General features: G+C 40.9%; 2 protein-coding genes across 2 annotated transcripts; one reads left to right on the forward strand and one right to left on the reverse strand.

Moving 5' to 3' along the window:
• Positions 1-259: 259 nt before the first annotated feature.
• On the reverse strand, positions 260-3,391 carry cope (COPI coat complex subunit epsilon). Its single transcript, XM_053628438.1, has 10 exons — positions 3,242-3,391; positions 2,641-2,703; positions 2,403-2,503; positions 2,102-2,254; positions 1,911-1,964; positions 1,720-1,801; positions 1,445-1,600; positions 1,030-1,098; positions 612-686; positions 260-421 (listed from the first exon to the last, which is right to left on the reverse strand). The coding sequence occupies exons 1-10, from the start codon at positions 3,341-3,343 to the stop codon at positions 374-376; spliced, it is 903 nt and encodes a 300-aa protein (XP_053484413.1). The 5' UTR covers positions 3,344-3,391; the 3' UTR covers positions 260-373.
• Positions 3,392-6,602: 3,211 nt separating this feature from the next.
• dnajb4 (DnaJ heat shock protein family (Hsp40) member B4) lies at positions 6,603-11,826 on the forward strand. Its single transcript, XM_053628439.1, has 4 exons — positions 6,603-7,186; positions 8,523-8,671; positions 9,015-9,440; positions 11,343-11,826. Exons 1-4 carry the CDS (start codon positions 6,976-6,978, stop codon positions 11,574-11,576), a joined length of 1,020 nt encoding a protein of 339 aa, XP_053484414.1. The 5' UTR covers positions 6,603-6,975; the 3' UTR covers positions 11,577-11,826.
• The last annotated feature ends 1,711 nt before the right edge of the window (positions 11,827-13,537 follow it).

The following is a 13,537-nucleotide window of genomic DNA, read 5'->3' on the forward strand; positions in this document are numbered from 1 at the left end:
AACAAAAACAAAACAACAACAAAAAAAACCCACACCAGGACGCCTTAAGCCGTTTTATTTAAGGAACCGTTCTGTTCATAACTTGGATTCGACTCCCGGTTCAGAAGAGCCGTTAAACAGTGTGTTAGTCTTTTCTCTTCCACGATGAACGACTTCTTTGAACTCCTGAGAATGTTTACAGCGTCCAGAAACACGTCAAGACCTTCCGACCAATCGGAATCGAGCGTTCAAAAAAAAAAAAAAAAAAAAAGCTCTGCACTGTGGCATAAAGGGATTTATTAACTCAGTATACAGGAATGCTTATAGAATAACAGAATAATAAATCAAAAGAAAAACAAGACGTGTGGCACAGAAGCTCGGGTGTCGGCTGGGTTCAGGCGCTGGGAGCGTACTGTGTCACGAGTCTGTCGAATTCGTTCTCCTGTGGGGCGAGAAGCGGGTGAGACTGAGAAAATGCATCATTTATCATCATCATCATCATCATCATCAAGGAGAAACAACTGGAAGTCGTTGGTGTTTTTTTTTTTTTAAAGACGCTTTCTCTTACGGCTTACTTTCTTTTATGGTTTGACGGCGTCAGTTCTAATTATTAGAAGTTGGAATCGCCTTACCTTGACGAGATAGTCCTTCACAAAAGGATGAGACTTGTGGGCGTCTTTTAGCTGAGACAGATAGCGATTTGTGACCTGCATGGATGGAAAAAAAAAAGGTCAGTTAAAAACAAAACAAAACATGGACTTCTATACAAAGCCTAATCTTTAAGAAGAATTTGTGCTTGGACATCTATTAATCTTTATTGTTTTTTTTCCCCGTAGAAATGTTTCAGGATATCACCAGTTTTTTTTTATTCATGCAACAAAGAATGCGACATATTGCATCGACCCTGCGTTCAAACTAGCGACAAGTCACTGTCATCAACGCTAATCTAACTCGAATGTTAATGCTTAAAAACAAACATTTTACAGGCGTGTATAATTTATTAATCGCATTCTAGCGTCGGATCGTGGAGAGGGAACGGAGAGGACTCACCTCGGGAGCTTTCCCCAGATGCTGCGTTAAGACGATCAGGTTGATGAGCGTTTCAGGATGGCTGCTGTCCTGCGTGTGCAGAAACATCATATCATTTCAATTCGGAACAAGCTCCGATTCAATCCTTTCTAAAAGCAGCGCTCAGACGTCAAAACTATGAGGCTAAATTAACCAGGTCTTCTCATCTTACGAGTTCAGCAAGTGACGTCAAATCAACAATCAATATGGGCTCTGCTCGTCAACAGCATCGACAGTAAATGCAGATGAACAAATATACAATTAGCTTTACAGACATGTTGGCTTGTTAAACGTTAGCTAGCCTGGTAGATTGTTAACAAAAGACGGACCACTGGAGGCGGCCATGTTTTGTTTTTGTTTTCCCCCCTTCGCTGACCGACTGACTGAAAGTACATACTTTATCCAGGGCGTCCTGCAGGACCGACTCGGCCTCGTCCCATTTGCACTGGGCCATGTGGCAAGCGGCCTGGCCGTTCAGCAGGATCAGAGTGGGCGAGTATTTATCGGACATCTCCTGGAAGATGTAGAAGGCGTCCTGCAGCTTCTCTCCTCCCTGTTTAAACATTTCACAGTGTTGTGGTGATGCTCCACGAGATAGTTTTTCTGTAACATTTATAGAAAGGCGTCAGAGGTAAAGCTCTGACTTTACAGGTGACTGATGCTGATACTCACGACAGCGAGGTTCACCCAGGCCGTGGCCAGCTGAGTCAGCGTGGCGTCTTCGTCCTGCTCCTGCATCTTCTTCAGCTCCTTCCTGCACACACACACACGCACCTCCTGAATCTACCACACTACGCGTTAGAACCTTATGGTCCTTCAAACAGTATTACTTTCACTAATGTCTACTTTCCGCAAAATCCTACCTTGCTACATCGACTCTGTCCAGCTTGAGAAGGATCTGAACGCTCATCGCCATGCTGTACACGGAAAATTATAAATGTTATATAACGTACATGACTTATACTTCTTCTTGTAGAGCGTGTAACAGAGTAAGGAGTGTGAAAGCATGCCGTATAAGAGTAAAAGTGTACAGAAAAATGTACGGGACACAGACCACTCAAGGCTTTCGCCCTGGTGCAGCGTGCGCAGCGCCGCGTCTGTGTTCCCCTCGTGCAGGTAGATGGACGCGGCCATCAGCAGGAAGGTGGTGTTGGACACGTCCACGCTCTTACTCATTTTCTTATCCAGCTCAGCCACGATGGCGTCCCTGCACAAAGCCGAATGCAGCGCTGCTGTAGTTACAATCTTTTTTTTACGCATCCATATCTTTAACCAGCCGTCTTGTTGCTGATATTTGATCTGACGTTAACGCGTAACCCAATGTGGACCTTTTTGTTAGTTAGTCAGTCAGTTACCTTTTGGCGTCGCCGGACATGTAATCCGCAAACATCCGCACGGCCTTCAGCTCCTCCGAGGAACTTGGCTTTATGTCCTCCAGCACCACTCCGTACTTCCTCTGCGGAGAAACAAGAAGACGTCATTTCACACCGCTCCAGCAAAGCAAATCCCGTCATGTTGCCATGTACTGGATGACATGGAGCTGTAATAAGTAATGAATTTTTGCTTCTTGAACACACACACACATACTCTTACCTGTGCGATGTACGCTCTGTACAGGAAAATATCCCTCTCCAGTTCTTTCTCAGGTCCGGAAGTCTGTAAAATAAAGCAAAAACGACACTCGGATACTTCAAGTGTGTAAAAAAGGAAGAAGGACTCATCCTTCATCACTAACATGTCATCTCCAGTTTACTACAATCGTCTTTTGTATATAATAGAACACGTTTATTGTGTTTCAAGGTTGATTTTTTTTTCCGTCTAAAACTGTCCTTAATAATTAATTACTAACCGCTGATTAATTAATGTTGTGCTTGCTGAATATCGCGATATCTGATTATGGGTTCAGGTCTATTGCAGGTGTGATATGAAGTTAGATGACAGCTAACGTGTCACAGCTTTCCAAGTAGCAAAAAAAAAAGTAACACTATCTGCGTGACATAGTAAATGTTTTATAAAAAAAAAAATAATTATACACCGTGATTTAAGAAAATAAAATAAAATAAACTCTAGCCAATTCCGACACCAGCTGTTTAATGTTAGCTCTGTTAGCTAAGCGGCTACCGGTGGACTTCAAGACTAGCAGACAGCACTAACTGCTTTATTTTGATTAAATATAAAATACATAGCCGTATACCTTTACTTTCTGAGCCTCGTTAATGCAATGCTGATAACTCCCGATATAAAAGGCATTTTTCACATCGAACAGCTCATCTACCTCTCCCTGCTGCGACGCCATGTTGTTATAATAGCTGTGAATGATGTTTGGTTAGTTCTTTTCCTACCCGTATTTCGACAAGCCCCGCCTCCTCCTCCCGGATTCGATCATTCTTCACACAACCGCTGTCCGTTAGTGAGAGAACCAATCGCAGTGCAGGAGTTAGGTACTTCCAACCAGTCCTGTGCCAAGAGGCGGGATTTTCCGGAATGCCAGTGTAATAACGTAAAATCTCTATACGTCACACAGCCACGTCGTCGAATAACGTCCGTCGCTTCCGCTTTAAGGAGACCGGACGTCCTCTAGCGGATAAACAATGTCATAACGGCGTTGATAAACAAATCATTAAATAATTTATTAAAGAGATGATAAAAGAAGTTGTCAAAGTAAAGTAAAGAAGTTTTTTTTAAATAAATTATTAAAAAAGTTAAAGAGGTTATTAAAATATTAAAGAGGTTAAAGAAGTTATTAAATAAACTATTAAATAAGTTATAAGATAATTTATTAAATACGTTATTAAAGATGCTAAAGACATTATTAAAGAATTTTAAAAAGGAAGTTAAATACGTTATTGAAGACATTTCAAAGAAATAATTAGGGAGTTTTTTAAAAGACGTTTTACCAAAAGTTATCAAAAGAAATTATTAAAGAAGTTTAAAAAGGTTTTTTTTTTTTTTTTTTTAAAGAAATGATTAAAGAATTTAAAGTAGATATTAAAGACATTATTGAAGAAATTATTTAAAAAATAACATCACAAAATCATAAGTATTCGTATAGGCCTAATCCTCTATCTATATTTAAGCCTTTGATGTAGAAAAATATATTTTGTCTCATTCTTTTAATATGTAAAAAAAAAAAAGATGGGGTAAACGAAATAAACAAAAAACCTTCGATTAAATTAAAAACAGTTTTATTTTTTGTTTAATATAATTGAAAACTGTTTAGTTTCAATTACTCGTTTTTTTTGGTTTTCCAATCTTTCGTTTTTCTTTCTTTCCTGTTTGCCAAGCTTTCTTTTTCTTTCTTACTTTCTTTCTTTCTTTCTTAGAAGAAAAAAAATACACAATTTTACTTAAATATCCAGTCCATACTCCTGAGAAAATCGGTGTAGCTGAAGCTGTAAATGTGTCAGGTTGTTCATACCGAGTAAAACACTGAAACAGTGTGAGTAATGTGAGTAACTGCAGGGGGCGCCATTGTATGAACCAGTTCACTGATTCATTTAAAAGAGTCGGTTCAGGGAAGTGAATCATAAAAGATGGACGCTCCCTTTTCAGCTTTCTGCATATTAATCATGAACAGCAGGTGTTATGACGTCAGAATTTTTGCCTTATTTGGTCAAAGAAGTCTTTGAGAAGTCTTTTTTTTTATTATTATTATTTAGAAGACACACGAGGAGTTAAATGAATGCAAATGTACACAAAAACAAACAAACAAACAAAAAATCCTAACAAGTCAGAATGGTGTAAACAGTTTATTCATTTTTATTTTATTTTAAATGAATTAACATGGTGAGTCATGATTGGCTATTTCTGATTTGTACTTACCATCAGCCAAAAATAAGGTGTCCGAATTACACATAACGCACTTTGCTATTTATAGGAAATGAGGAGTGGGGAGAAATCTGTGGCAGCTTTATTCCCTGATTCCCTGACGTACTCAGTATGCCATGCTACAATCCAAACTAATAATGGCACAGATGTGTTTTAACATGCACACCACTTATAGACCACTAGGCTTGTAGTTGTCCATTGTTTGTGACGCAGCCTCACCTCCATGCAGATGAGTCGCAGGTCAACGTAGCCAAACTACAAAAAAAAAAACTGTTGACATTTATGGCCAAATGAGAAGTAAAGAACACACAAGTACCCTTGATAATCGGTTATACCATATATACAGTAAGTTACATTGCCATAGCGTGACTAGCACCTATTCACAACGCCACAAAGTTACATAGCTATAAATTAATTAGCAGCTGCTCACCATATTGCTGAGTTACATCACCACAATGTATCTAGTACTTTCACTTCTCTAGGTATCACAACATAAGTAGCTACGTTGCCATGACAACATGTTGGTAATCAGAGAAAGTTGTGGCTAGGTATTGACAAAGTAGTTTGGTTAGCTGAGAGATCTGATAGCCGCAGTAACCAATAATAGAAACCCTCATAGAATTTGTAATGGTTACTATAATCGGAATTGTATTGGTTTTAATGGAACCTGTAACGGTCCCTGTGGGTCTCTACTGGTAATTTGTTGCCTTCTATTGGTGGCATGTTTAAAAAGTCTCCAAATCAAGTGATGAATATTATTTTTTTCATTTCTTAGTAGTACAAATAACTTGAAAAAAAAGATGTAGAAATGATTAAAAATAATATTTTAATCCGTTGTCTCAGAACAATGCTTGTTTCTATTTGGACTGGCCTTGTGTCAGTTATTTTATAGACACGCCCCCAACACCCGTTCACATCCTTATAAATCACTATGACAGGAAGGTTTATAGAGTGTTCATAGAGTCGTAACTTGGCTTTCAAGCGGCTGAATGTCAGGGGGGGGGACCTAATGTTAGAGACCTATTTTTCACAAGTCCCCGTGAAGTCCCTTGAAACTCGAAGTGACGTATTGATGTCACACTGAGTGGCTCCTCCCCCTTTTAAAATAGCCAATAGCGTTCGGTGCCAGTCGTACCGACATCCAACATCTCTAGTAACATACAATGTTTTGAAAGTGAATGTAATGTTAGAAAATTAATTTACTTTGAATAAACGTCATTTAATAATTGGCGATGCCCCTATACAGCGTAAACGGTAGAAAAAGGCCGTCTCTGAGAATGGAACGTAGTTCGCAAACCCTGTAGCGAACCTTCCAGGAATTAGTGACGGAAGCATCGGGGAAAACGCCCGTCACAAAGCCATGAACTGGCACAATTACCTCCTTCCTCGAAGGGAACGAATTCAAGGCATTTCCTTCTTAACCAGTGAATAAAAAGCAGGTTCGACCACCTCAACTCAACCACAACTCAATGAGCCATCGATTGTGATTTCTCTTGCTCAACGACAACAACTTCGGAAAGGCTGACATCATCAAAACCAAGAGAGACTGTAAATTGTGAACGTATATCTTCTAAACGAGAATTTTCGCCCTTGTTTCAGAGCACGAAGATATTCATACTAAACTTCAGTACCGACTTCATGGGGACTTAGTGGTGTTTAAAGTTACTTTGGTCTTAAGTCACGCCCCCTTCTGTACCACTGGAGCGATGCGACTGAACGGCATCCGGGTACTTCACCGGGTACGCGTTTGATGGAGATTTCAGTTCGGGACGTAGGAATGTTCCCTGGAACACGGATTTGGATGGGAAGATGGAGGAAATGACGTCGGCGTTTCTAGATACAACCCACAGATGCTGCTGTGGAGGGAGGGCCGGTCCGGGCTGGCTATTTAAAGGAGCAAATAGAGAAGGGAAGAAAAAAAAAAAACCACACACACACACACACACACACAGCACCAGAGACTCAGAACCGAGAAAAGTCATTGGTGCCATTTGGTATTTATAGAGGCTGAATCCACACACAGGGACGGGATTTTAATTTTAATCACAGGACACACACACACACACACACACACACACACACACAGAGGAGGAACACACAATGGGGAAAGACTATTATAAAATCCTAGGCATTTCCAAAGGAGCGGCTGAGGAGGATATTAAAAAGGCGTACAGAAAACAAGCTCTGAAATGGCATCCGGATAAAAACAAAGCGCCGAACGCGGCGGAGAAATTCAAGGAGGTGGCCGAAGCTTATGAAGTCCTCAGCGACCCCAAAAAACGCGAAATATACGACCAGTATGGAGAGGAAGGTAACGAAGAGGCTTCTGTGGATGGGGTTGGGGGTCCCCCCCCCCTCAGATAGCCTATATTTGTGTGTTTTTTGGCTCCTCAATAAATAAAAACAAACAAACAGAGGCCTTTGGCGCGCGCATAATAGAGTGTAACCATATTTGGGCAAAAATATTTTTGTGTTTCTATGACAACGTGGCTGTTGCTGTGTGCTTGGTGCATGAGCTGGTGTGATACATCATACCAGAGATACCGATATATCGTGAGAAGGCCACGTGTTTAACGTTTGGATAAATAACTGATGTTTACGCAGACGTTATACGTCACACTGTGAGAACAGTGAAAATCTACAAGAGCAAAAACAATTTTATTCAGTCAGCAAGCAAAATTACTTGCGTTTGATAAAAGCGGTTCGATAAAGGTAGGTTTTTTTGTCTGTAAGGTTGCACGTAAAAGTTTTCGCGGGCCGAGGGAACCGGAAAAATTCCTGCCAGATTTACGAAGGTTTTGCTTTTTTTTCGATTTCCTTCGTAAACGCTAATTGGCAACCCGGCCGGTTCACATCTAGCCCCGCCCACAAAACTCCATAAAAGGCTATGCTATTTAGGAGACGAAAAAACTGACAACTAAATGGCGAAAGAACGCGTGATAAGCGCCGTGTACACTAAATCTTTGCAGTAACGCAGCTCATCCATCGCAGCGACTCAGCTCCCGTAGATATGCACTAAAGGTGCGCTCAGACTAGTGAGCGAAAAAAGCGACAGGCGGCTAAATATTTCACGCGTCTATTTAATATTATATACATTTCGAATATTTACATTGTACGCACATTGAGGTTTTCTCAACTTTTAGGCTAATTTGGTATGACACAGGAAAGCAGCAAATCCAAACCACTGGTACGGACGATTCCTCGGACCGATCATTTATTCTGTCTCTCGGAATAAATAAATGGGGGGAAAAATTTTTTTGATCTTAACTCGTCATATACGAGCACTAATTAAATGCGTATAGACACATTATGACAAAAATAAAGCTTGGAAGGAAGTAGCAGTGATCGTTGGTGTTTCTGGAGAGTGTTTGTAGATAGTACAGCTAGTCAACTTGCGCGTGGAATGTACATCAAACAACCAGTTTTCACACTTTTTTTTTCTTCAGTTTATTAAAAATATTAGAAGGATTAGAATATTAGAAGCGACAGTGGTAGCACCCACAAGAGACAAACTACAAGCGAGGCGAGTGGCTAGTGCGAACGCAGGGTAACCTCATTTTATAACTGATGGCTAGACTGGTGCATTTTAATGCAATGATACAGGTGTCATATTGCTCTTGTGTTTTTCTTAATCTCATGATTTTCAGGCTTGAAAGGAGGAGGTGGAGGTGGAGGAGGAGGAACGTCCGATGGCCAGGGCAGCACCTTCACGTACACGTTCCACGGCGACCCACACGCCACCTTTGCCACCTTCTTTGGTGGCACCAACCCCTTCGAGATGTTCTTTGGCCGCAAGGTGATCACAAAAACACATATTATTTATGTAGCAAATTTCATTCACGCTAAAATCCCAAGGTGCTTTGCATGAGGCGAGCGAAGGGAAAAGGAGATTATTAGAACAAACCGAAATGATGCAGTAAAGTTAACCATAAAATGAGTAACTCTGGGAAGCAGTCGTGGGACTTCCGAGTTAAATTGTACTACTTTAACAATAATTAAAATGACACACAGGAGAGATGAAGGCGAAGAAGATGAACATCTGGATTTACACTTAAATGTTTAAAAAATTTTATCACGGCATGACTAGTATTTAAAATGTTCAAAAGTGCTGTATATGACTCGTGTTATTCTGATTGCAGGTGAACGGCAGAGACGATGAGGACATGGAAGTGGACACCGGGGACCCCTTTGGCTCCTTCACGAGTTTTAATCTGAACGGTTTCCCTCGTGACCGGCAACCTCGGCGTAAGCAGGACCCGGCGATCCATCACGAACTGCGCGTGTCGCTCGAGGAGGTCTTTCACGGCTGCACCAAGCGCATGAAGATCTCGCGCCGTCGCCTGAACGCTGACGGCCGGACCACGCGCACCGAGGACAAGATCCTGTCCATCGAGATCAAGCGCGGCTGGAAGGAGGGCACCAAGATCACGTTCCCACGCGAGGGCGACGAGTCCCCCGGCTGCATCCCCGCTGATATCGTCTTCGTCATCAAGGACAAGCCACACCCACACTTCAGGAGGGAAGGGTCCGACATCGTCTACCCCGTCCGCATCAGTCTGCGCCAGGTGGGCATCCCGGGCCCAAACGCCCCAGCTGCCATAAACTATTAAACACTTAATACAGCTGTCTCCGCTTTTAGCTACAGAAAACAGATGTTTACAGATGTTCAGGCTTTTATTAACTCATGTTTGCATATCTGTTTACAGATGTTGAGGTTCATGTTAATAGATTTTTTTTTTTCCCGGACCATATTCATGGACATTGTGTGTCATGTTAAGAGATGTTGATAGTCGTGTCAATAGATGTTTACAGATGTTGAGGTTGATGTTAAAATAGATGTTTATGGATTTGGGGGCAGGGGGGTCTAATGTTAATTCTAGATAGTGAAGGTCATGTTAATAGAAATCTACAGATGTTGAGGGTCAAGTTAATAGATGTTTGTCATGTCTAGATGTTGATATGATGCATATGTTGAGGATCATGTTAAGAAATATTTACAGATGTTCCATGTCATGTTAAGAAATGCTTACAGATGTTTAAGGATCAGGTTAATAGATCTTTACAGATGTCGAGGATCAGCCTAGTAGATGTTTACAGATGTTGAGGATGCGAATCATGTTAAAAGATGTTTATAATGCTCGACAGTCTAAAAAACCCCAGATGTTTACAGATGTCCAGGGTCCTGTTAATGCATGTTTATGGATATTGAAGGTCATGTTAATAGATTTTTACAGATGTTTGGGGCCACGGTCACATTAACAGATGTTGAGGCTTGTGCTAACTGATGTGTACAGATGTTTGTTTTTGTTGTGTTTTTTTTTGCGTGACGTTGAGGGCCGTGGTATTACGTTTTTAAAGATATCCAGTGTCGTGTTAACAGATGCTGAGAGTCATATTTCTGCTTTCAGATATGGAGGATTATGTTGCCAGATGTTTATGTATGCGTACAGATGTAAATTGATGTTTTAGGAACCTTTAAAGCTGTTGAGGATTATGTCCATTTCGAAATATTGAGGACTATGTTAAGAGATGTTTACAGAAGCCGAGGATCGTCACAGTCTTACTTTTTTATCCGTTTAATGTTGTAGACGTACCATGTGGTATAGGAAATGAATCAGCACCTTGTGACCAATCGGACTGGAGAATTCTGCAGCGCTGTGGTATTAATAGATGACATTTATTCTAGATTATTATAGTATTTTGAACACCGCGTTCCACTCGGCACATTTTCATTTCTAGCCTGTTCTAGTGAGTGCACTTTCCTTGTACCCTCGTGGTGTTATTACGGCAGAAGGCATTGCATCTACTTTCCATCTGTTATGTAATGTGAAGTATGAGCAGCGAGAGTTGATCTCAGCTGTTAAGTGCCAAAAGACGAGCGCTCGCCCACCTAAACGGTTTTTGACTCACTAGCAGCTCCATCTGTGGCAGAACGAGCGAGAAGTCAAAGCCGGGCGGATTTTCACTCCCATACACACCGCTACGTTACGTATTAACTGCGGCTAACATTCAACAAATTTAGTAATCACTAGTTAAAGGCAATATATCACACATTTGTTAGCTAACGTGGTACTTATCAAGAAAAATCATCCTCCATTTCTGAGTTAGCGCGAGTTTAAACCTACATTCACACACTGATAGTATCTATAGATTATAGCTTCTAAACCAAACTAGTTACACGCAAATTAGATAACGCACTATTCAACTAATGTGTCAGTGCTCGGCTTAGTACTAGTTTCGACGTTTCCATAGTAATAACTCATTCAAAGGCGGACTTTGTACAGTGACCTTAGGCTGATTATGTGTAATTGTTGACATTTTTGGTGAATTTTTGTTGAGTTGTTTGTTTAATATTTACAGAAGGAGTCTCCAGTGTCAATGTAACTTCAGCGATGCAGGAAAGTTAACGTTTTTATGAAAAATAATGACTGATTTTTTTCCCATCCGCCCCATTTCTCTGATTCCAGTCGTTGTGCGGTTGCTCGGTTACAGTCTCCACGATAGACGGGAAAACGTGCAATATGAAGATCACGGAGGTCATCAAACCGGGAATGAGGAAGACCGTAGCGGGACAGGGGCTGCCCTTTCCCAAGAACCCTGAGCAAAGAGGAGATCTCATAGTGGAGTTTGACGTGAACTTTCCTGACAGTCTGCCATCCAACGCCAAGGACGTGCTGAAACGCCATTTACCCGCTTCGTGAAGGGAACGCAACAGGACTGCGGCGGCGTTAAAAGCGCCACACTGACGCTCGCCATCTCTCCCAATCCAACACTCGGACAGATCGCCGCTACGCCCCATAAACAATGTGAAATTTCTATTTTTTAATTTAGTTAGCCAGTGTTTGTGCTTTTTAAAAAAAATTAAAATTTATGTTGCATGCCCAAATAAGGTCATAAACGTGCAAGTGCAATCTTCATGTCTGAAAGTAAACGTCAGATTTGACTCCTTTACTCGCAGTCTGCATTGTCTTCATTCTTTTTACAAGGGGTAACGTTGGAGTAGGTGTGTCCCAATAATAAATTATTATTATTAACATCATATAATATTCAGCACAATATTCTCATCATGGACAGGTCGAAATATTTAAGAGCAGTTAGGAGCGTGATGCGACATTTTAAAGGCTGCTTTCTAACGTTATAGTTGGAAAAATTTGAACGCAACACTGCATGCATCTTTCACATAAAATAAATAATACAGTCCCCTCTGAAAGTATTGGAACGGCAAGGCAAATTTGTTTGTTTTTGCTATACGCTGAATAAATTTGGGTTTCGGATCAAAAGATGAAAATATTAGATCAGAATTTCAACTTTCATGTCCTTGTATTTACATCTAGACGTGTTAAATGACTTTTGTATCAGACCACCCAACTATTTGAGCAAAAGTACTGGAACAGAGAGTCGTAAAGTAAATAATACTTAATATTTTGTTGCATGTGCCTTGCTTGCAATAACGGCATCAAGCCGGTGTCCCACTGACATCACCAAACAGTGGGAGGATTTTCTCTTGTGAGGATTTTCAAGGGCAATTTTTTCATTGGTTGTTTGTTTTCAGGGGCTTCCTCCTTCAGTCTCCTCTTCAGGAGGTGAAATCCTACTTAATTTGGGTTAAGGTCTGGTGATTGACTTGGCCAGTCTATAACTTTACACATCCCCCCCCCCCCCCCCCCCATAAAGTCCTTTGTTGAGTTGCCAATGTGTTTTGGATTGTTGGCTTGCAGCATGGTGAAGTTCCTCCCAATTAGATTGGATGCATTTCTCTGTCAGTTGGCAGACAGAATGTTCCTGTAAACTTCTGAATTCATTCTGCTGCTACCATCATGAGTTACATCATCAATAAAGATTAGTGAGTCTGTTCCAGAAGCAACCATGCAAGCCCAAGCCATCACACTACTTCCACCATGCTTGACTGACGAGCTTGTATGTTTTGGATCATGAGCAGATCCTTTCTTTCTCTATCCCTTGGCCTTTCCATCACTTCGGTAGAGATTAATCTTGGTTCCAGAACTTTTGTGAGTGGTTTGCATCTTGTGGTATGGCCTCTCTATTTTTCACAGCTCTCACAATGTACTGTCACCAACTGCTGTTGTTTTTCTCGGCTGACCTGTTCCATGTCTGGTTGTTACTACACCAGTGGTTTCTTTATTTTTCCGGAATTTCTAAATTGTCGTATTGGCTATGCCCAATGCTTGTGCAATGCCTCTGATTGATTTTCCCTCTTATCTCAGCTTCAGAATGGCTTGCCTTTCCCCCATAGACAGCTCTCTGATCTCCATGTTGGTTTATCCTTTTTAACAGCAAATGCAGTCTTCACAGGCGAAACCTAGGGCTCCGACTAAGAGTAGACATGCAGAGCTATTAATTATTTAAACAATCAATTTAACAGGGCACACCTGGGCAGCAGGAAACACCTATCAGTCACATGTTCCAATAGTTTTGATCACATGAAAAAAAAAAAAGGCTTGGTTCAAACAAAAGGTGCCAGGTTCTAAGTTGTTTAACATGTCTAGATGTAGATATGAGGAAATGAAAGCTGAAATTATGATCTGTCATCTCATATTCATCTTTTAATCTCAAACCAAAAGAAACCCACAGAAACCACAAGTGGTGTATTTTTTTGAGAAACAACAATGGCCATCAAACTTCATAAATTATATATATATAT

Source organism: Ictalurus furcatus, chromosome 7, assembly GCF_023375685.1.
Source record: "Ictalurus furcatus strain D&B chromosome 7, Billie_1.0, whole genome shotgun sequence".
Taxonomy (NCBI): Eukaryota; Metazoa; Chordata; class Actinopteri; order Siluriformes; family Ictaluridae; genus Ictalurus; species Ictalurus furcatus.